At 59.5% G+C, this 22279-nt stretch overlaps 2 protein-coding genes across 3 annotated transcripts; one reads left to right on the top strand and one right to left on the bottom strand.

The window, feature by feature from the left end:
- The first annotated feature begins 6200 nt into the window (after positions 1-6200).
- On the top strand, positions 6201-8633 carry EMC4 (ER membrane protein complex subunit 4). Of its 2 annotated transcripts, none has more exons than XM_072029797.1 (5): positions 6201-6361; positions 7057-7156; positions 7621-7774; positions 7844-8004; positions 8570-8633. In XM_072029797.1, exons 1-5 carry the CDS (start codon positions 6291-6293, stop codon positions 8603-8605), a joined length of 522 nt encoding a protein of 173 aa, XP_071885898.1. In that variant the 5' UTR covers positions 6201-6290; the 3' UTR covers positions 8606-8633. The 2 variants fall into 2 exon arrangements, with proteins under 2 accessions (XP_071885898.1, XP_071885899.1); XM_072029798.1 differs by having other exon boundaries at positions 6274-6389.
- Positions 8634-9112: 479 nt separating this feature from the next.
- Positions 9113-22196, bottom strand: LOC140000040 (solute carrier family 12 member 4-like). The gene is made up of 25 exons (XM_072029752.1): positions 22092-22196; positions 19990-20197; positions 19837-19907; positions 19379-19474; positions 18490-18636; positions 17967-18021; positions 17497-17627; positions 16661-16884; positions 16454-16578; positions 16281-16367; positions 16098-16196; positions 15557-15614; positions 14990-15164; positions 14807-14910; positions 14629-14727; positions 14090-14209; positions 13346-13438; positions 13023-13191; positions 12406-12601; positions 11696-11850; positions 10815-10946; positions 10653-10745; positions 10482-10564; positions 9774-9907; positions 9113-9371 (listed from the first exon to the last, which is right to left on the bottom strand). The coding sequence occupies exons 2-25, from the start codon at positions 20144-20146 to the stop codon at positions 9304-9306; spliced, it is 2871 nt and encodes a 956-aa protein (XP_071885853.1). The 5' UTR covers positions 20147-20197; positions 22092-22196; the 3' UTR covers positions 9113-9303.
- Positions 22197-22279: the final 83 nt, after the last annotated feature.

Genomic DNA, 22279 nt, shown 5'->3' with positions numbered 1-22279 from the left:
CCCGGAAACAAAATCCCGCACACTTGGTTCCCCCCTCATTTTGGTTCCCCCCCCGGTGCGCCCCACAAATGGGTCCCCCCGGAAACAAAACCCCGCACACTTGGTTCCCCCCTCATTTTGGTTCCCCCCCCGGTGCGCCCCACAAATGGGTCCCCCCGGAAACAAAATCCCGCACACTTGGTTCCCCCCTCATTTTGGTTCCCCCCCCCGGTGCGCCCCACAAATGGGTCCCCCCGGAAACAAAACCCCGCACACTTGGTTCCCCCCTCATTTTGGTTCCCCCCCCCGGTGCGCCCCACAAATGGGTCCCCCCGGAAACAAAACCCCGCACACTTGGTTCCCCCCTCATTTTGGTTCCCCCCCCCGGTGCGCCCCACAAATGGGTCCCCCCGGAAACAAAACCCCGCACACTTGGTTCCCCCCTCATTTTGGTTCCCCCCCCCCGGTGCGCCCCACAAATGGGTCCCGCCGGAAACAAAACCCCGCACACTTTGTTCCCACCTCATTTTGATTCCCACCCTGGTGGGGCCCACAACTGTGTCCCCCCGGAAACAAAACCCCGCACACTTGGTTCCCCCCTCATTTTGGTCCCCCCCCGGTGCGCCCCACAAATGTGTTCCCCCGGAAACAGCACCCCGCACACTTGGTTCCCGCCTCATTTTGGTTCCCCCCCCCCCCGCCCCATCCTTGGGGTCCCCCCTAGCCCCATGGACCCCCCCCCCCCTTGGTGCCCCCCCCCATTTTGTCTCCCCCCCCGTCCTACCCGTGCCCGCAGCAGCCGCTCGCACTCTGCCAGCGCCTTCCGCACCCGATGCTGCATCTCGGCCAGGTGGAGGCAAGCGCTGGAGGGGGGGGAATAAATTGGGGGGGGTCAATTTGGGGGGGGTCTGGGGGCATTTTGGGGGTTGGGGGCGCATTTAGGTGGCGGAGGGGACTGGTTCTCACCTGTAGGACTCGGCGTCGAGCCCCCCCGGGGGCAGCTGCAGGGCCAGGATGCCTGGGGGGGTGCGGGGAGGGGCATGTCAGCACCCCCCAGACCGAAACCCCAAAACCGCTGCCGTTGACCCCAAAACCGCCGCCGTTGACCCCAAGGTGGCCGCTGGTGACGCCGGTAGGGCCACCGGGCGCCCCGCGGGCCACAAGTACCCAACCCCAACCCCCAAACCCCCTAACCCTAACCCCCCAACCCTAACCCCCGACCCCCCAACCATAACCCCCTAACCCTAACGGATCTAACCCTAACCCTAACCCTCTAACCCTAACCCCCCAACCCCCTAACCCCCCAACCCTAACCCCCGACCCCCCAACCGATCTAACCCTAACCCTAACCCTCTAACCCTAACCCCCCAACCCTAACCCCCGACTCCCCAACCCTAACCCCCTAACCCTAACGGATCAAACCCTAACCCTCTAACCCTAACCCCCCAACCCCCTAACCCCCCAACCCTAACCCCCTAACCCTAACGGATCTAACCCTAACCCCCCAACCCTAATAGATCTAACCCTAACCCTAATCCTCTAACCCTAACCCCCCAACACCTAACCCCCCAAGTACCCAACCCCAACCCCCAAACCCCCTAACCCTAACCCCCCAAACCCCTAACCCCCAACCCTAAACCCCCAACCCTAAACCCCGACCCCCCAACCCTAACAGATCTAACCCTAACACTCTAACCCTAACCCCCCAAGTACCCAACCCCAACCCCCAAACCCCCTAATCCCCCAACCCCCTAACCCCCAACCCTAAACCCCCAACCCTAACCCCCAAACCCCAACCCTAACCCCCTAACCCTAACGGATCTAACCCTAACCCTAACCCTAACCCCATGGACCCCCATTCTCATTTTGGTTCCCCCCCCAAATCATTTTGGTTCCCACCCCGGTGCGCCCCACAAATGTGTCCCCCCGGAAACAAAACCCCGCACACTTGGTTCCCCCCTCATTTTGTTTCACCCCCGGTGCGCACCACAAATGTGTCCCCCCGGAAACAAAACCCCGCACACTTGGTTCCCCCCTCATTTTGGTTCCCCCCCCGGTGCGCCCCACAAATGGGTCCCCCCGGAAACAAAACCCCGCACACTTGGTTCCCCCCTCATTTTGGTTCCCCCCCCCGGTGCGCCCCACAAATGGGTCCCCCCGGAAACAAAACCCCGCACACTTGGTTCCCCCCTCATTTTGGTTCCCCCCCCCCGGTGCGCCCCACAAATGGGTCCCCCCGGAAACAAAACCCCGCACACTTGGTTCCCCCCTCATTTTGGTTCCCCCCCCGGTGCGGCCCACAAATGGGTCCCCCCGGAAACAAAACCCCGCACACTTGGTTCCCCCCTCATTTTGGTTCCCCCCCGGTGCGCCCCACAAATGGGTCCCCCCGGAAACAAAACCCCGCACACTTGGTTCCCACCTCATTTTGGTTCCCTTCCCCGGTGCGCCCCACAAATGGGTCCCGCCGGAAACAAAACCCCGCACACTTTGTTCCCACCTCATTTTGATTCCCACCCCGGTGGGGCCCACAACTGTGTCCCCCCGGAAACAAAACCCCGCACACTTGGTTCCCCCCTCATTTTGTTCCCCCCCCGGTGCGCCCCACAAATGTGTCCCCCCGGAAACAGCACCCCGCACACTTGGTTCCCGCCTCATTTTGGTTCCCCCCCCCCTAACCCCCTAACCCTAACAGATCTAAGCCTAACCCTAACCCTCTAACCCTAACCCCCCCAACCCCCTAACCCCCTAACCCTAACGGATCTAACCCTAATCCTCTAACCCTAACGCCCAAACCCCCTAACCCCCTAACCCTAACAGATCTAACCCTCTAACCCTAACCCCCCAACACCCTAACCCAACAACCCTAACCCCCTAACCCTAACGGATCTAACCCTAACCCTAACCCTCTAACCCTAACCCCCCAACCCCCTAACCCCCCAACCCTAACCCCCTAACCCTAACGGATCTAACCCTAACCCCCCAACCCTAATAGATCTAACCCTAACCCTAATCCTCTAACCCCCCAACACCTAACCCCCCAAGTACCCAACCCCAACCCCCAAACCCCCTAACCCTAACCCCCCAACCCCCTAACCCCCAACCCTAAACCCCCAACCCTAAACCCCGACCCCCCAACCCTAACAGATCTAACCCTAACACTCTAACCCTAACCCCCCAAGTACCCAACCCCAACCCCCAAACCCCCTAATCCCCCAACCCCCTAACCCCCAACCCTAAACCCCCAACCCTAACCCCCAAACCCCAACCCTAACCCCCTAACCCTAACGGATCTAACCCTAACCCTAACCCTAACCCCATGGACCCCCATTCTCATTTTGGTTCCCCCCCCAACTCATTTTGGTTCCCCCCCCGGTGCGCCCCACAAATGGGTCCCCCCGGAAACAAAACCCCGCACACTTGGTTCCCCCCTCATTTTGGTTCCCCCGCCGGTGCGCCCCACAAATGGGTCCCCCCGGAAACAAAACCCCGCACACTTGGTTCCCCCCTCATATTGGTCCCCCCCCGGTGCGCCACACAAATGGGTCCCCCCGGAAACTAAACCCCGCACACTTGGTTCCCCCCTCATTTTGGTTCCCCCCCCCTGGTGCGCCCCACAAATGGGTCCCCCCGGAAACAAAACCCCGCACACTTGGTTCCCCCCTCATTTTGGTTCCCCCCCCGTGAGCCCCACAAATATGTCCCCCCGGAAACAGCGCCCCGCACACTTGGTTCCTCCCTCATTTTGGTTCCCCCCCCCGGTGCACCCCATAAATATGTCCCCCCGGAAACAGTACCCCGCACACTTGGTTCCCCCCTCATTTTGGTTCCCCCCTCGGTGCGCCCCACAAATATGTCCCCCCGGAAACAGCGCCCCGCACACTTGGTTCCCCCCTCATTTTGTTTTCCCCCCCCCCGGTGCGCCCCACAAATGTGTCCCCCCGGAAACAGTACCCCGCACACTTGGTTCCCCCCTCATTTTGTTCTCTCCCCCCCCCCCCCGTGTTCCCCCCAAGCCCCATGGACCGCCCCTCGGTGAGCCCCGCTAAAATGTGTCCGGGCGGCTGAGCCGCGCTTAACTGTGTCCGGGCGGTGTTGCGCTTAAATGTGTCCGGGGGCGCCCCGCTAAAATGTGTCCAGGCGGCGTCGCGCTTAAATGTGTCCGGGCGGCGTCGCGCTAAAATGTGTCCGGGCTGCACCGCGCTAAAATGTGCCCTAACCCTAACCCTAACCCTAACCCTGCATTTCCAGGCATGCTCTGGGCACCCAACATGGCCTCCCGGAAGCCTGGTGCTGGAAAACTATATTTACCAGCATTCCTTGGACAGCCGGCATAGCCAATCACGGGCCGAGTTTTAGAGAATTACATTTACCAGCACTCACTGTAACCCTAGCGCTTACCGCCTTTACAAAAAAGCTTCAAGCCCTAACCCTAAAAATCCTCGAAAACCCTACAGACATAACCCAAAATATTTACCACAATAAACACCTGAAGACCTATGCCTAAAACTCCTAACCCAATAAATTAAGACGTTCAAATCCCAAGCCCAAAAAATAGGACTCTCAAAACCTAAACCCAAAAACTGAGGACACTCCAAAAACTAATCCAAAAAAATAAGACGCTCAAAGCACTAACACAAAATATTAAGATGCTCAAAACCCTAACTCAAAAAAATAGGACACTCAAAACCCTAACCCTGGAGAACCTAACCTGAAAAAATAAATAAATAAATAAATAAAAATAAAATTTTAAAACCCTAAATAATTGACCAAAAAGAAAACCCTAAGACCCTAACCCTAAAAAAACTTTCAACACTACAACCCATAAACTCTAAAACCCTAACACGCTAACACTGAAAAACTTAAAACCTTAACCGCCAAAACCCCAAAATACTGACCGTTAAAAATCCAAACCTAAACAACTTAAAATCCTAAACATAAACCCTGAGAATACTTACCCTGAAACCCAACCCTAGTGCCCTACTCCTGAAACATTAAAACCGTGAATCAATCGTTGGAAAATAACATAGGCTCAGGAGAGGATCTCAGTACCCTTACCCTGACTCTGACCCTGACCCTAACCCTAACCCTACCCCTAAGACTAACCCTAAGCCTAACCCTCTAACCCTAACCCTAACCCAAAACCTAACCCTAACCCTAACACTACCCCTAACCCTAACCCTAACCCCTAATCATAAACCTAATCCCCCAACCCTAACCCTAACCCCCTAACCATAACCCTAAGCCCTAACCTTAACCCTAATGAACCCTAAGCCTAACCCTATCCCTAAACCTAACGCCCTGACCATAACCCTAACCCTAACCCTAAACCAACCCTTAACCTAACCCCTAACCCTAAACCTTACACCCGAACCCGAACCCTAACCTGAACCTGAACCCTTACCCGAACCCGAACCCGAACCCTAACAAGAACCCTAACCCTAACCCTAACCCTCCTCCTCCTCCTCCTGTTTTTTATTTTTTTGTATTTGTGACTTTTTTGGCCACCTCCTCCTCCTCATCCTCTTTTTTTTCGTATTTGTGATTTTTTGGCCACCTCCTTCTCCTCTTTTTTTTTTTGTATTTGTGATTTTTTTGGCCACCTTTTCCTCCTCCTCCTTTTTTTTTTTTTTTGTATTGGTGATATTTTTGGCCACCTCCTCCTCCTCATGCTCTTTTTTTTTTTATATTTGTGATTTTTTTGGCCACCTTCTATTCCTGCTCCTCTTTTTTTTTTTGTATTTGTGATTTGTGATTAGGGCATTCAACATGGCCTCCCGGAAGTCCGGAGTCCGAGAACTACATCTCCCGGCATGCTTTGGGCACCAAACATGGTTTCCCGGAAGTTCAGAGTCTGAGAACTACATCTCCCACAATGCTTCGAACACTTAATATGGCCTCCCGGAAGTCCAGAGTCCGAGAACTACATCTCCCGGCATGCTCTGGGCACTCAACATGTCCTCCCGGAAGCCCGGTGCCGGAAAACTACACCTACCAGCATTCCCCGGAGAACCGGCCTGACCAATCAGAGGCCGAGTGTTCGAAAACTACACTTCCCAGCACTCCCAGTAACACCCGACCCGTTTGGACAGACACGCGGTTTTTTTATTCGTTTTTTTAATTCATTTAACGCCTTTTTGGGGAACTTTCGGCTCCCTTTAGGACCCTGCAGGCCCGTTTTTCCCCCTCGTTGCTATGGCGTTGCTAGGTGCCGCACGTCCGCCTCCCGCCGTCCAATCACCGCCCCTCCCGCGTCACGTGACGCGGCGCTGGTCTATTTAAGGCCCGCCCCCACTTCCGGCCCGCACAAAATGGCGGCCGCCGCGGTCAGGCCGAGACGCTTCAAGTGGGCGCTCGAGCTGGGGACGCCCCCGGCGGGGCGGTGAGGGCCCGGGCGTGCTTTTTGGGGGGTATTTTGATGGAAATTCGGGGGAATTGGGGGGTTTGAGCAGGTCTTGGGGGATCCTGTGTTGGCCTGGGGGGGGTTGGGGCTTCCTGAGGGGGTTTTGAGGGGATTGCGGGGGCTGAGGGGGTCCTGAGGTGTTTTGGGGGGGTTCTGAGGGGTTTTAGGGGCGATTTGGGGGGCTTGGGGACGTCCTGGGGGGGCTGGGGGGGACTTGTGGGGATTTAGGGGGGTCCTAAGGTGTTTTGGGGGGTTGGGAGGGTCTGAGGGGGCCTGGGGGAAATTGGGGGGGGGGTTGGGGGGTCCTGAGGGGATTTAGGAGGGTTTTGGGGGGTTTTTGGGGGGGTTTGGGGGGAGTCCTGGGGGGTTTTGAGGGGATTGCGGGGGCTGAGGGGGTCCTGAGGTGTTTTGGGGGGGGTTCTGAGGGGTTTTAGGGGCAATTTGGGGGGCTTGGGGATGTTCTGGGGGGTCGTGAGAGGGGCTGGGGGGGTTTTGTGGGGGTCTTGTGCGGATTTGGGGGGGTTCTGAGGGGGCTTGCAGGGTCTTGAGGGGGTTTGGGGGGGGGCTGGGGGGAACTGGGGGCCTCCTGAGGGGTCTTGGGGGGGTTTTGGGAGGGTCCTGGGGGTTTTGGGGGGGTCCTGAGGGGGTCACCCGGGGGTCCCGTCCCCCCCCAGCCCCCGCGGAGCCCCCGAGAGCCGCGGCCCCGTGGGGTTCTCGGAGCGGCAGCTGGGGGAGGGCGGCGTCCACGAGAGCGACCGCATCCTGGTGGAGAAGGTGGGGCCCTGCCCCCCGTTTTTCCCCTTTTTCCCCAATTTTCCTCCCCTTTTCCCCCATTTGCCTCCCAATTTTCCATTTTCCCCCCATTTTCCTCCTTGTTCTTCCCCGTTTCTTCCCCCTTTCCCCATTTTGCCCCCTTTTTCCCCATTTTCTTTCTGTTTTATCCCCTTTTTCCCCAGTTTTCCTTATTTTTCCTCCTCTTTTCCCCCCATTTTCCCCCATTTTCTTCCCCTTGTATCCCCTTTTCCCCCATTTGCCTCCCTTTTTTCCCTTTTTCTCTCAGTTTCCCCCATTTTCCACCCCTTTTTATAGCCCTTTTCCCCCTTTTTCCTCTCCTTTTTTCCCCCTCTTTCCCCCTTTATCCCCCTTTATCCCCCCATTACCCCCCATCACCCCTCGCACCCCTCGTTTTTCCCCATTCCCCTCATTTTTCCCCATTTCTCCCCTTTTTCTCCCCGCAGCGCTGCTGGGACGTGGCGCTGGGCCCGCTGAAGCAGATCCCCATGAACCTGTTCATCATGTACATGGCCGGCAACACCATCAGCATCTTCCCGGCCATGATGGTGGGCATGATGGGCTGGCGCCCGCTGCAGGCGCTGCTCTCCCTGTCCACCAGTAAGCCCGGCCCCTCCCCGCGCTCCCAGTGCTCCCAGTGCTCCCCTCTGACTGGTTTCCCCCCCGCAGCCCTGAAGCTGCTGGAGAGCTCGAGCGCGCGGCTGCTGCAGGGTTTGGTGTTCCTGGTGGGCAACGGGCTGGGGCTGGCGCTCGCCCTCTACAAGTGCCAGGCCATGGGGCTGCTGCCCACGCACGCCTCCGACTGGCTCGCCTTCGTCGCGCCCCCGCAGGTACGGGGAAAAGGCGAAAATGGGGGCGGGACGGTGAAAAACGGGGCTGGAAAAGGAAAAAATGGGGTTAGAAAACAAAAAATGGGGTTCAAATCCCGAAAAAGGGGGTTGGGAGGACAAAAAATGGGGCTGAAAACCAGAAAATGGGGTCAAACATTTTAAAAACAACGGGCTTTAAACCTCAACAGGGTTAAAGCCCTAAAAAATAGCGTTAAAAGCAAAAAAGAGTCCTGAAACCCCAAAAAGCGGGGTTAAAAACCCCAAACGGGGGTTAAAGCCCCAACACCTGGGGTTAAAAGCCCTGAAATGGGGTTAAATCTGGAAAAAAGGGTTAAAATCCCCCAAAACGGTTAAACTCCTCCAAAACTGGGTTGGAACCCCAAAACAAAGGGGTTAAAAACCCCAAAACCTGGTTGAAAAAAACATAAAAACACTGCAATACAAAAAAAGGGGGTTTAAATCCCTCAAAAATGGGTCAAAAACCCCAAAAATGGGTTCCGAACACCAAAATGGGTTGAAAACCCTAAAAAAAGGGTCTCACCCTCCCCCCATTCCGTCCCCACAGCGCCTGGAGCTGACCGGGGGGGGCCTCATCCTGTGACCCCAATAAAGGCGGTGATGGCGGCGGAGATTTTGGGGTCATTTCTGGGGGTTTTGGGTCTTTCGGGGCGGTTTGGGGGAGTTCAGGCATCTTCTGGGGGTTTTGGGGTTGTCTGGGGGGTTTTGGGGTCATTTCGGGAGTTTTGGGGGGTCTTCGGGGGGTTGTAAGGTTTTGGGGTCGTTTTGGGAGGATTTGGGGTCTTTTGGGGTGTTTTGGGGTGTTTTGTAGGGCTTTGCGGGGGTTGGGGCTGGTTGCAGGTGGTTCTGGGGTAGTTTCTGGGGTTTTGGGGTCTGTGGGATTTCAGGATGCTACGAGGGTGGTTTGGGGTGATTTCAGGGTGGTTTCGTGCTTTTTTGGGGGTGGTTTTGGTTTTTTTGGGGTGGTTTTTTTTGAGGGGGGGTGGGTTTGGGGGTTTTTGGGGTGGTTTTTGAGTTTTTTTGGGGGTAGTTTGGGGGGTTTTGGGGTGTTCAGTGCCCGGGTGCAACCCCCCAAGAAGGAGTCGGGAGGCCGAGGCGTAGGAACTGGTTTATTGGTGCCGTGCTCGTACTGGGAGTGGCGGAGCCATACTGGGAGCAGCGCAGCCCATACTGGGAGGCCGCTCGGTGCGATGCTGGGCACTTACTGGTGCGTACTGGTTCATACTGGTGCACACTGATTCCATACTGGTTCCGTACCAGTTTCTACTGGTCCATACTGGGCTAGTCGCCGCCCCGCACCAGCAGCACGGGGCCCAGCCCCTCTGTCAGCACCTCCAGGAACTCCACATCTGCCGCGCGTTAAGGAAAACCCCAAAACCGCCGCTTTTTGCCCCATTTTCCCTTTTCCCTTGTTTTTCCCCCATTTCCCCTTTTCCCACCCCCTTTTCGCTTTCATTTCCCTCTTCCCACCCTATTCAACCCCATTCCTGTGTCACTTCCCCCCTCCCATCCCTTTATCCCCTTTTTTTTTTGCCCGATTTCCCTTCATTTTCCCCCATTCCCCCGTCGCTATGGCAGCGCTGTCAATCACCCGTCACCATGGCTACGCCCCGCCCCCTGTTTCCATGGCAACGCCTCCCGCCATCCCCCCGTTGCTACGGACGCCGCCTCCGTTGCCAGGGGCGTCGCTAGGGCCGCGGTGGTGAAATCTGCCCCCGTTGCTAGGGACGCCGCGCCGTTGCCATGGATACAGTTGTCGTCACGGGGGCGGGGCGAGGCGGGGGGCGGGGCCGGCAGGTCCAGCAGCACCAGGCGCGCCCCCGCCGAGCGCCGCCCCATGGCCTCGTTCAGCCGCTCGGCCGCGTGCATGCGCCGCACGTTGGTGCTGCGGGACCAGTACGGACCAGTACCGACCAGTACCGACCAGTACGGACCAGTACGGACCAGTACCGACCAGTACCGACCAGTATGGGTCGCTACGGGCCCGGGAACGCCCCCCCCGGGCCCGCCCCAGTGCCTCCCAGTCCCTCCCAGTCCCTCCCAGCTCCCCTCGCAGGACACCCCAGTCTGTTTCCAGTCTGGCCCAGTGCCTCCCAGTATGGCCCAGTAGCCCCCCTAGTGCCAGCCAGTGTCCCCCAGGCTCCTCCCAGTATATCCCAGTGCCCCCATATCTCCTCCCAGTTCATCCCAGTTCCTCCCAGTCCCTCCCAGCTCCCACATACCCCCTCCCAGTCCCCTCCCAGTATATCCCAGTCCCTCCCAGTCCCTCCCAGCTCCCACATACCCCCTCCCAGTCCCCTCCCAGTATATCCCAGTCCATCCCAGTCCCTCCCAGCTCCCACATACCCCCTCCCAGTCCCCTCCCAGTTCATCCCAGTCCCTCCCAGTCCCTCCCAGCTCCCACATACCCCCTCCCAGTCCCCTCCCAGTATATCCCAGTCCCTCCCAGTCCCACTCACGGGCTGGGGCCCGCCCGGGGGCCGCCCCCTGTCCCCGCCTCCTCCTCCTCCCCTCCGCTGGGGGGGGCGGAGCCGTGCCAGGCCTGGGGGGGCGGGAGATGACGTCAGCACGAGGGGCGTGGCTAGAGGGAAGGGGCGTGGCTTGTGGGGGGCGGGGCCTGGTGACGTCACCTGGCGCGCCAGCCGCATGTGGCGCAGCATCCGGGAGCGCTGCTCCATCATCAGGGTGCGCTCGTAGGTGTAGGCGGAGACCTCGCTGTCGTGCTGCGGCGTCGTGATGACGTCATCAGTGACGTCACGGCGACGTCAGGGGCAGGGGCAGGGGCCACTCACCAGCTCCACCACCTCGGTGCGGGCCGGCAGCCGCAGGCGCTGGGCGAAGGCCTGCAGCAGGCGGCCCAGGGCCAGGCTGTTGTCCTCCAGCAGCGCCACCGCGAACAGCCGCAGGGGGCAGCCCCGCCACGCCTTGGGGGGGGGAACCCCAAAAAGAGGGGGATCGAACCCAAAAAGAGAAGACGTGATTACGCGGGGGCACCATACGGAGCCGTGCGGATACAGAGGGAGCCGTAGGAACACCTCTAATCCGCATAAAGTGACCCAAAACAACGATACGGCACCCCCTGACCACCCCGTAAACCACCCCAAAACCCCATAAAACACCCCATAACCCCATAAAACACCCCAAAACCCCATAAACCACCCCAGAACCCCATAAAACACCCCAAAAACCCCATAAACCACCCCAAAACCCCATAAAACACCCCAAAAACCCCATAAACCACCCCAAAACCCCATAAAACACCCCAAAAACCCCATAAACCACCCCATAACCCCATAAAACACCCCCAAAAAAACATAAAACACCCCAAAAAAAACATAAAACACCCCAAAAACCCCATAAACCACCCCAAAAAAAAACAAAAACCTCCCACAAAACCCCAAAACACCCCAGAACCCCATAAACCACCCCAAACAACACATAAACCCCCTCAAAACCCCATAACCCACCCCATAACCGCCCGTATCCCCCCAACACCACCCCATATTCCCCCTATAAACCCCCCAAAGCCCCCATAAACCCCCCCCAAACCACCAGTGTACCACCCCTAACCCCCAATATACCACCCCATAACCCACTCCCAAGACCCCCAAAACCCCATAAACCTCCCCCAAAACCCCATAAACCCCCCAAAAACCCCCAAAGCCCCACGCACCGGGTGCTGGCGCAGCAGCAGGGGCAGCAGGGTGAGCAGGCGCCCGTCGCCCACCACCCACCAGACGTCCAGGGACCCCCCCGGCGCCCCGGCCCCCAGCGGCCCCTTGGCCACCAGCAGGGCCCGGCCGCCGGCCGCCGCCACCCGCAGCAGCTCTGGGGGCAAGGACCCCGGCCCTATAAGGCCCCGCTGACCCCACAGAGAGACCCCCAAGCTGTTCGAGACCCCCCAGACTCCCAGAAATCCCCCCATCACCGCACACTGCCCCCAAACCCGCCATAACCCCAATATAACCCCATCAGAACCCCAATATAACCCCCCAACCCCCCCCAAGCCCCCAAAACCACCCCATAACCCCATTATAACCCCATGTAAGCCCCCAAATCCCCCCATTCCCACCCCATAACCCCCCAAATCCCCCATGACCCCAATATAACCCCATGTAACCCCCAAAATCCCCCCCTTCTCACCCTATAACCCCCCATAACCCCCCATAACCCCATATAACCCCATTAAATCCCCCCAAATCCCCCTTATAACCCCATATAACCCCCCCTCAACCTCCCCCAACCCCCCCAGGACCCCATGATAACCCCCCAAAGCCCCCATCCCCACCCCATAACCCCATATAACCCCATATAACCCCATATAACCTCATTAAATTCCCCCATAACCCCATATACCCCCCCAACCCCCCATCCCCCCCGTACCCACGAAGTCCCGTGCGGCAGCGGGGTCGTCTCTGCGGCGCCACCCCCGGGGCCAGCCCAGCAGCACGGTGTCGGGGCGCAGAGCCCCCAGGCCGCAGCCCTGCACCAGCGCCGCCAGCCCCTCCCGCGCCCGCCCGGCCGCCAGCACCTGCACGAAGCCCCCGCAGCGAGCCCCCGCCAGAGCCCCCCGCAGAGCCTGGGGGGGATAGGGGGGATTAGGGGGGGTTATGGGGTCAGTACGGGGGGTTAGGGGGTCCTATGGGGGGTTAGGGGGGGTTAGGGGGGCGGTGGGGGGGCGGTAGAGGGGGTTATGGGGTCAGTAAGGGGGGTTATGGGGGGATATGGGGTCACTAGGGGGTACTATGGGGCACTGTTGGGGTTTCATGGGATTTTATGGGGTTTTAAGGGGTTTTTATGGGATTTCTTGCGTTTTTACGGGATTTCATGGGATTCTCTAGATTTTTATAGGATTTTATGGGGTTTTATGGGGTTCTATGGGATTTCATGGGGTTCTATAAGTTTTTTCTGGGATTCTATAGGATTTTATGGGTTTTTATGCTATTTTGTGGGTTTTTATGGGATTTCGGGGCTCTTTCTGGGGTCCCCTGCCCCCCTACCTGCTCAGCGGCCCGGACCTGCTCCCTGGCCTGCAGCACGTCCCCGGGCAGCACGGTGGCGGCCACCGTCAGCCCGCCGGCGGCTCGCAACTGGGCGGCCAGGGCCAGCAGCTGGGGCTGGGTGACCCGCAGCTCGGCGTCCAGCTTCAGCAGCACCAGCAGCTGGGGCCTGCGGGACCCCAAAAGCGTTTGGGGCCGGGATATAGGGCCGGAGGGGGCCGACCCTATAGCCCGACCCTATAACACGACCCTATAACCTGACCCTATAACCTGACCCTATAGCCCGACCCTATAACCCGACCCCATAGCCCGACCCCACTCACCGCCGCGGCGGGCGCTGCTCCAGGTGCCGTAGGGCCGCCAGCGCGGCGCTTAGGGGCAGGGAGCGGAAGCCTTCACCCCACTCCGAGGGGGCTCTGGGGGGGGATTTGGGGGTCAGTTTGGGGGTTTTGGGGTCAGGTCGGGGATTTGGGGGGAGGTGAGGGGGTTACGGAGGGGTTGGGGGGGGAGTAATGGGGTTACGGGGGAAGATAATGGGGTTTTAGGGGGTTATAATAGGGTTACGTGGGAAATAATGGGGTTATGGGGGAGATAATGAGGTTAAGGGGGGAGATAATGGGGTTTGGGGGAAAATATTGGGGTTTAAGTCAGTTATAAGGGGGTTATGGGGGAAATAATGGGGCTATGGGGAGAAATAAGAGGGTTTGGGGGGAAATAACAGGGTTTCGGAGGGGTTGGGGGTTATTTGGGGGGAAATTGGGAGGTTGGGAGAGTTATAGGGGATTTGGGGTGGGAGAAGGAGAGGGAAGGGGGAATGGCATGGGGGGAAATGGTGTCCGGAGGGGGGAAAATGGGGCGAAAAGGGGGGAAATGGGGCGAAAAGAGGGAAAAATGGGACCAAAAAGGGGACAGAATGGGAGCAAAAAGGGGACACAAAATGGCGGCCAAGGGGGACAAAATGGCGGCCTGAGGGGACGGAACGGGACCCAAAGGGGACAACGGGGGACCCAAAAGGGACCAAATTGGGCCCAAAAAGGACAGGAGGGGCCCCGAGGGCCGCGGCTCACCCCTGCAGGTCGGCGTAGGTGTAGGCCATGCCCGCCATGCCCAGCGCCGGCAGCGCGTAGAACCAGCACGTGGCGAACATCAGAGCCAGGCACAGCCCCGCGCCCGCCAGAGACACGGCCCTGGGACAGCGGGGACACGGTGGGGACAGTGGGGATGTTGGGGACACTTTGGGGACATTTTGGGGACGTTTTGGGGACACTGGGGACATGTTGGGTCATCTGGGACGTTGGGGACGCGTTGGGGACACTTGGGGTCAGTTTGAGTACAATTTCAGGACATCGTGGGGATATTTTGGGGACATTTTGGGGATATTTGAGGGATATTTTGGGGGTATTCTGGGGATGTTTTGGGGATATTTTGGGGACACCTTGGGGATATTTGGGGGGTATTTGGGGGATATTTTGGGGACACTCTGGGGACACTTTGGGGCCGTTTGGGGGACACTTTGGGGCCATTTTGGGGACACTTTGGGGACACTTTGGGGACACTTTGGGGACACTGTGGGGCCATTTTGGGGCCGTTTCGGGCGGCGTCTCACCAGTGGTAGAGGCGGCAGCGGGGGTTCCAGCCGGGCGCCGTCAGCAGCCCCTGCATGGCGCAGGCCAGGTTGAGGCACAGGTAGGCGGTGAGCGAGAACCTGGGGGGGGCGATGACGTCACGGGGGGGGCCGTGACGTCACCGCGATGACGTCAGAAGGACGGGGAGGGGGCACCCACACGGACAGGACGGGCGCCACCAGGTCGATGGAGCCCAGCAGCACTCCCAGCTCCGCCACCGCCGCCGTCACCGCCAGCGGCCACAGCTCGCCGCGCCCCAGTGCCTGTGACATCAGCGGTGACGTCACGATGACGTCATCACCGCGCCGGGTGACGTCACGGGGAGGGGGAGGAGCCACTCACGGGGGGCAGGGGGAGGGCTCGGGCCCGGGCCAGGCCCCGCAGCAGCCGCGAGCCTCCCGCCAGCGCCTGCAGCCCCGCGCCCCCCGCCGCCAGCAGCGCCCCCGCCAGGGGCAGCCACGGGGACGGCCACGACAGCGCCGCCAGCACCGGGCGGCCCCGCAGCGACGAGCCGAACCTGGGGGGGACGGGGGACACGATATGGGGCGTGGGGGTAGGGGATGGGGTGATTTGGGGGTGTGGGGGTAGGGTTTGGGGTCATATAGGGGCATGGGGACAGGGTATGGGGTGATTTGGGGCCATGGGGACACGCTATAGGGCCATGGGGACATCAATAGGGCTGATATCGGGACATGGGGACATGCTATAGGGCCATGGGGCCATTTGTAGGGACAGGGCAGTGAGGGGGGGGACACCCCCAAAGGGATGGGGACACCGAGAGGGACACCGTGAGGACATGGGGGGGACCCTGGGGACCCTATAGGGACAGGGGGACCCCCTGGGGACCCCCGTAGGGACTTTGGGGCCATTTGGGGCTATTTGGGGCCATTTGGGGTCGGGGGTACCCACTTGTCTCGCAGCAGCTGCCCCTCCACGCAGGCCCCCAGCAGCAGGGCCGCGCTCAGGTCTGCGCTGTCAAGGAAAGAAACCCCCCAAAAACGGGCGCCCGGCCCCAAAAACCCACCCCACAAAAGCAGCTCGGGGTCCCCCCCAGCGTTTTAGGGCCCTCCCCCCACATTTTGGGGTCCCTTCCCACATTTTTGAGTCCCCTTCACACGTTTTGGAGTCCCCTTCCCCCATTTTATCCCCCCTCACCCCCATTTTAGGGTCCCTTTTTCCCCTTTAGGGTCCCTTTTCTACATTTTAGGGTCCCTTTTTCCCATTTTAGGGCCCCCAGCCCCATTTCAGGGCCCCCTTCCCCCATTTTATCCCCAACACCCCCATTTTAGGGCACCCCAACCCCATTTTAGGGCCCCCTTTTCCCAATTTTAGGCTCCCATTTTCCCCTTTAGGCCCCCCTTTTCCCCATTTTAGGCCCCCTTTTTCCCCATTTTAGGCTCCCCTTTCCACATTTTAGGGTCCCCTTTTCCCCATTTAGGGTCCCGGATGCACCCCAAGGCGCTGCCCACGGCGGCCCCGACGCTGCCGGCGGGGATGGAGCGGGCGGCGTCGCGCAGCTCCCCGGCGTGGCTGCAGCCCCACAGCACCCCTGCGGGGACACATTTCGGGTCACATCCACCCTATAAAGCTTACAGGGCCGGGGAGGGGGCGCTTATAGGGCTGTCAGACCCACCGGAGGCCGTGGGGAGGCTGAGCCCCAGCAGGAGCCCGAAGGTGGCGGCGGCGTCACCGAGGGGTGGGTCGGGGGGCCACAGGTTGCCTGTGGGGTGGGATATGGGGCGGGATTTAGGGTCGGGGGGCTCTGTGGGGGTGTCCCCGGTGCCGCCCCCCGTGGGGGACACTCACGGGCCAGCAGGCGGGCGCTGGGCCCCGGCACGGCGGGGAGGAGCGGGGCGGCGCTGCCGTTGTCCCCCCGGCGCGGAGAGGGGCAGGGCTGGAGCTGGCCCCCGGGGGGCTGCGGGAGGCAGAGCCTGTGGGGCAGGGCATCATTTGCATAAATCTGCATTAATTTGCATATATCTGCATAAATAGGGGGAAAGGGGAGGGACTCACGTGGGGCGCGCCCCCGGCAGGGCGGCTCGCAGGGCGCCCGCCTGCAGCCCCAGCAGGGCCAGCAGGAGCCCGGCGGGGCCCAGGGGGGCGGCGCGGGCGGCGGGGGGGGCGGCGGCCCCCAGCCCCAGCAGCCCCAGCAGCCCCGAGCCGTAACCGCGCCCGTTGGCCAGCAGCGCCCCCCGGCCGTGGCCCGGCAAGATGGCCGCCTGCGGCACCACGTACACCTGCGGGGGGAAACACAAGATGGCCGCCCCCAGGGGGGACACACCCAAGATGGCTGCTCCCAGGGGGGACACGCCCAAGATGGCTGCCCCCAGGGACGCACCCAAGATGGCCGCCCCCAGGTGGCCACACCCAATATGGCTGCCACCAGGGGGGACACGCCCAAGATGGCCGCCCCCAGGTGGCCACACCCAATATGGTTCCCCCCATGGCCACACCCAAGATGGCTGCCCCCAGAGACACACCCAAGATGGCCACCACCACGGTAGCCACGCCCAAGATGGCTGCCACCAGGTGGCCACACCCAATATGGCTCCCACAATGACCACACCCAAGATGGCTGCCCAGAGGGACCCTCCCCTATGGACACGCCCAAGATGGCTGCCCCCAGGGATGCACCCAAGATGGCCGCCCCCAGGTGGCCACACCCAATATGGCTCCCCCCACAGCCACACCCACCATGACCCCACCCACGATGGCCACACCCAATATGGCCGCCCCATGCCCACCCCACCAGGCCACACCCCCTCCCTCAAGCCCCTCCCGCTTCCTCTTGGCCCCGCCCCCTCCCCAGGCCCCGCCCCCTCAGGCCCCGCCCCCCATCCCCCTCTCACCAGCAGCAGCTCGGCGGCTCCCAGTGCGGCGCTGGCGGCCCCGAACGCGGCCCCCAGGAAGGCGCAGAGCCCGACCGCGCCCCCCGCCTCGGGGCCCAGCGCCCCCCACAGCAGCGCCAGGGGGCCCCCCCCTGCGGCACCGCGTCAGCAGCAGAAGGGAAGCCCAGGGGGGCAGAAACCCCACAGAGATACCCCAAAAAAACATAAAAATAGCCCAAAACCCCACCAAGATACCCCAAAACCGCATAAATAACCCCCAAAACCACCCCAAACCCCCACAAACCCCCCCAGTACCCCAATAACCACCCTAAAAAAAACAAATCCCCCACAAACAGCCCCAAAACCCGACCCCAAATCCCCCAATAACTCCCCAAATCCCCCAAATCCACCCCAAATCCCCCAACCCCCTCCCCAAACCCCCCAAATTTCCCCAAATCCCCCGAATTTCCCCCAAACCCCACCCCGCTCACCGGGGGTGCCCCCGTTGGTGGCGATGGCGCTGAGGGACAGGGCGGTGAGCACGGCCTGCGGGGGGACGGCTCTGGGCACCCCAAAAACACCCCAAAACCCCCCAGCGACCCCACAACACCCCCGAGACCCCAAAACCCCCCAAATCCACCCAGAAAACCCCCAAATCCCCCCGTTCTAACCCCAAAAACCCCTCGACCCTATAAAACCCTGTAACGGCCCTATAACCCTCACGCAGGCACCCAGCAGCACCGCAGCCCTGTAACCCCCTAAAATCCCCTTTTCTCTCCCCAAATCCACCCAAAGACCCCCAATATCCCCCATCCTGACCCCAAAACACCCGCGACCCTATAAAACCCTATAACGGCCCTATAACCCGTCACACAGACTCCCAGCACCACCCCAACCCCAGAACCCCCAGAACCCCATTTTCTCTCCCCAAATCCACCCACAGTGACCCCAAATTCCCCCGTCCTGTCCCCAAAAAACCCCCGACCCTATAAAAACCCCATAAAAGAGACTCACGCAGGCGCCCAGCAGCACGCCGACCCCGCAGACCTGCAGGACGCCGCCCGACCCCACAGCCCAGGGCAGGCGCAGCACCAGCAGCAGCCCCAGCAGCGTCTGCAGCGAGGGCGCCGCCACCCCACACAGCGTGCCCAGCGCCCGCCGCTGCGACCCAAAACAGCCCCGTCACCCCAAAAACCCCCCCAAAAAAACAAAGGGAACCCCCACAAATTAAAAAAACTGAAGGGGACTCGGAAAGAAACCGACGGGGCCCCAAAAAAGACAAAACCCTAAAAGGAAGGCCCCGAAAGAACAAAAATCCCAAAAGGATCCCAAAAACCCAAAACCCCAAATAACCCCAAATAACCCCAAAGGGACCCCAGAATCCCAAATAACCCCAAAAGGACCCCAAATAACCCAAAAAAAAACACAGGGACCCCAAAAACCCCAAAGGGACACCAAAACCCCAAAAGGAACCCAAAACCCCAAAACCCTAAAAGGAACCCAAAGGGACCCCAAAAACCCCAAATAACCCCAAATAACCCCAAAGGGACCCCAGAATCCCAAATAACCCAAAAGGGACCCCAAATAACCCCCAAAAAAACACAGGGACCCCAAAAACCCCAAAGGGACACCAAAACCCCAAAAGGAACCCAAAACCCCAAAACCCTAAAAGGAACCCAAAGGGACCCCAAAAACCCCAAATAACCCCAAAAGGACCCCAAAACCCCCAAAGGGACCCCAAAAACCCCTTATAGGGTTTGGGATCCCTCCCCTTTTAGGGTCCTTTTTGGGGTCTCCCCTTATAGGGCCTCTTATAGGGTCTCCCATTTAGGGTCCCCCCTTTATGGGGTCTCCCTTTACAGGGCCGCCCCCCCCTTATAGGGCCGGTTTTGGGGTCACTCACGGGGCCGGGCCCCAGCTCGCTGTCGGGCCCCAGGCTGCTGTAGGCGGCGATGCGGCGTAATAGGGCCGGGACGCGGGGCCGGGACGCCAGCTCCTCCTGCGACCCCATAAGGTTATGGGGGCGGGTACGGGGTCACGGGGGGGTTACGGGGTCACGGGGGGGTTATGGGGTCATGGGGGGGTTATGGGGTCACGGGGGGTTATGGGGTCAGGAGCTCTTTTAGGGTCAAGGGCTCTTATAGGGTCAGGGGCTCTTATAGGGTCAGGGGCTGTTTTAGGGTCAGAGGGCACTTATAGGGCCAGGAACCCTTCCAGGGTCAGGCCACCCTATAGGGCCAAGGGTTCTTACAGGTCCCTGGGGTATTTTGGGGCCAGACCCTCCCGTTTCGGGCTCAGAACCCCCAATTTTGGGGCCGCCCCCCCCCCAGGCCCATTTTAGGGAGGGGAGGGGCCGCTCACCTCGAACAGGGCCAGGTCGCAGGGGGCGTGGCCTCCGGAGGGGGCGTGGCCAGGCGGCGGGGGGGCGTGGCCTAGGGGAGGGGGGCGCCGCGGCAGGCGATGAGCGAGGCCACGCCCCCCACTCAAAGCCCCGCCCCCCCCAGCGGGCCGTACCACGCTCGGCGCGGGGGGGGGCCGAGGTCTCGCTGGGGCTGGGGCTGCTGTCGGAGGGGGGGGGGCGGGAGCTGGAGGCCGAGGGGGGCTCGGGGCTGCTCTCGGACGCGTCCCCCCCCCGGCTGGGCGTCACCACGAAGCGCACCGCTGCTGCCATGGCGACCGGCGGGGGGCGTGGTCAGCCAGCAGGGGGCGTGGCCAGGGCGGCCTGCGGGGGTATAAAGGGGGGGGGGGAGAAGGGGGGGGGAGAAGGGGGGGGAGCGTTAGGTTGTGAGGGGGGGAGCGGTTTTGAGGGGAAATCCGAGCTTTTGAGGGAAAAAGACACGATTTGGAGGGGAAAATGACGGGTTGTGAGGAGAAAGAGCCCAGTTTTGAGGGAAAATGGAAGGTTCTGAGAGGAAAAAGTCAGTTTTTTGAGGGGAAAAGGTCAGTTTTGAGGGAAAAAACCCAATTTGGAGGGAAAAATGTCAGGTTCTGAGGAGAAACGGCCCACTTTTGAGAGAAAATATCAGGTTTCAAGGAAAAAGACACAATTTGGAAGGAAAAAATGATAGTTTCTGGGGAAAAAGGGCCCGCTTTTGAGGGAAAATGTCACTTTTTGAGGGGAAAGGGGCCGGTTTTGAAGAGAAAATGTCAGTTTTGAGGGAAAAGTCACAATTTGGAGGGAAAAATGTCAGTTTTTGAGGACAAAAGGCTGACTTTTGAGGGAAAATGTCACTTTTTGAGGGGAAAAGGCCTGGTGTTGAGAAGAAAACGTCGGTTTTGAGGGAAAAAGACCCAATTTGGAGGTAAGAATGTCAATTTCTGAAGAGAAAGAGCTTGCTTTTGAGGGAAAATGTCACTTTCTGAGACAAAAAAGTCAGTTTTTGAGGGGAAAGAGCCCAGTTTTGAGGGAAATTTGCAGTTTTTGAGCGGAAAAAGTCCGTTTTTTGAGGGGAAAATGGCAGTTTTGAGGGAAAAAGACCCAATTTGGAGGGGTAAATGTCATGTTTTTGAGGAGAAAGAGCCCACTTCTGAGGGAAAATGTCACTTCTTGCAGGGAAAGGGCCTGGTTTTGAGAAGAAAATGTCGTTTTCGAGGGAAAAAGACCCAATTTGAAGGTAAGAATGTCGCTTTTTGAGGGAAAAAATGTCCGTTTTGAGGAGAAAGACACAATTTGGAGGGGAAAAGGTCAGTTTCTGAGGAGAAAGAGCCCACTTTTGAGGGAAAAATGTCACTTTTTGAGGGAAAAATGTCAGTTTTTGAGAGAAAAATGTCAGTTTTTCAGGAAAAAAGCCCAGTTTTGAGGGAATATGTCAGTTTTTGAAGAGAAAGATCCCATTTTGAGGAGAAAATGTCGTATTTTGAGGAAAAAGCATTTGGAGGGTCAAAAATCACCCTTTTTGAAGGAAAACCGCGAGGTTTTGATGTCAAAAACCCTTTTTGAGGGAAAAAAAGGAACATTTTGAGGGATTAAAGCTCCTGTTTGAGAAGAAAAAGCTGAGGAAAAAAAACCCTTCTTCAAAAATTAAGGCAATTCTGGGTGAAAAAGTTTTAAACCGCCCTCACAAACAACAATGTTGAGATAAAAAACACACTTTTAAGGAAAAAAAGAGCATTTTGTCTGGGGAGAACAACGCTATTTTTGCGGAAAAAAATCAAATTTGGGCACTGACCCCTCTGGGGAGACGCCTGCCCCTCCCTGAAGCACCCCGGTGCCCTTTTTGGGGTGAAAAAGTGGCAATTTGGGACCTGACACCCCCCTCCCAGCACCCCAACCCTCCTTCGGGGCCTCCTCATGCTGCATTTTGGGGCAAAATCCCGCTGTTTTGGGGCCCACCACATCCACAGCGCCACAGCCGGGGTAGAGGAAGGGTTATTTTGGGGCCAAACCCCCTTTTTTCAAGCCCAACCCCACAAACCCGCCCCCCGAACCTCCCATTTTGGGTCCAGAACACGGAATGTGGGGACCAAACACCCCATTTTGGGTCCAAAAGCCACAATTTTGGGTCCAAACACCCCACTGGGGGTCCAAAAGGCACAATTTGGGGCCCCAATCCCCGCATTTTTACCCCAACCACCCGCTCCACGGGGCCCAGCCCCCCCTCCCCCCTGTAGCGTACGGTTTTGGGCCGAAAAGCGCCGATTTCGGGGCCGCCGCTGACGTGAGGGGCTGAGGCACCGGGGGGAGGGGGCGGGGCTAAGGGCGGCGAGGCCACGCCCCCCGCTGCGGCAGGGGCGGGGGTGCCGCAGGGGCGTGGCCGGGAGCGAGGGGGCGGGGCCAACGCGGAGCCATGAATGGGAGCAGAGG

This window comes from Anas platyrhynchos, chromosome 31, assembly GCF_047663525.1.
Source record: "Anas platyrhynchos isolate ZD024472 breed Pekin duck chromosome 31, IASCAAS_PekinDuck_T2T, whole genome shotgun sequence".
NCBI lineage: Eukaryota > Metazoa > Chordata > Aves > Anseriformes > Anatidae > Anas > Anas platyrhynchos.
Note: the sequence above shows the minus strand (reverse complement) of the source record. Positions and strands in the feature narration are given on the sequence as shown.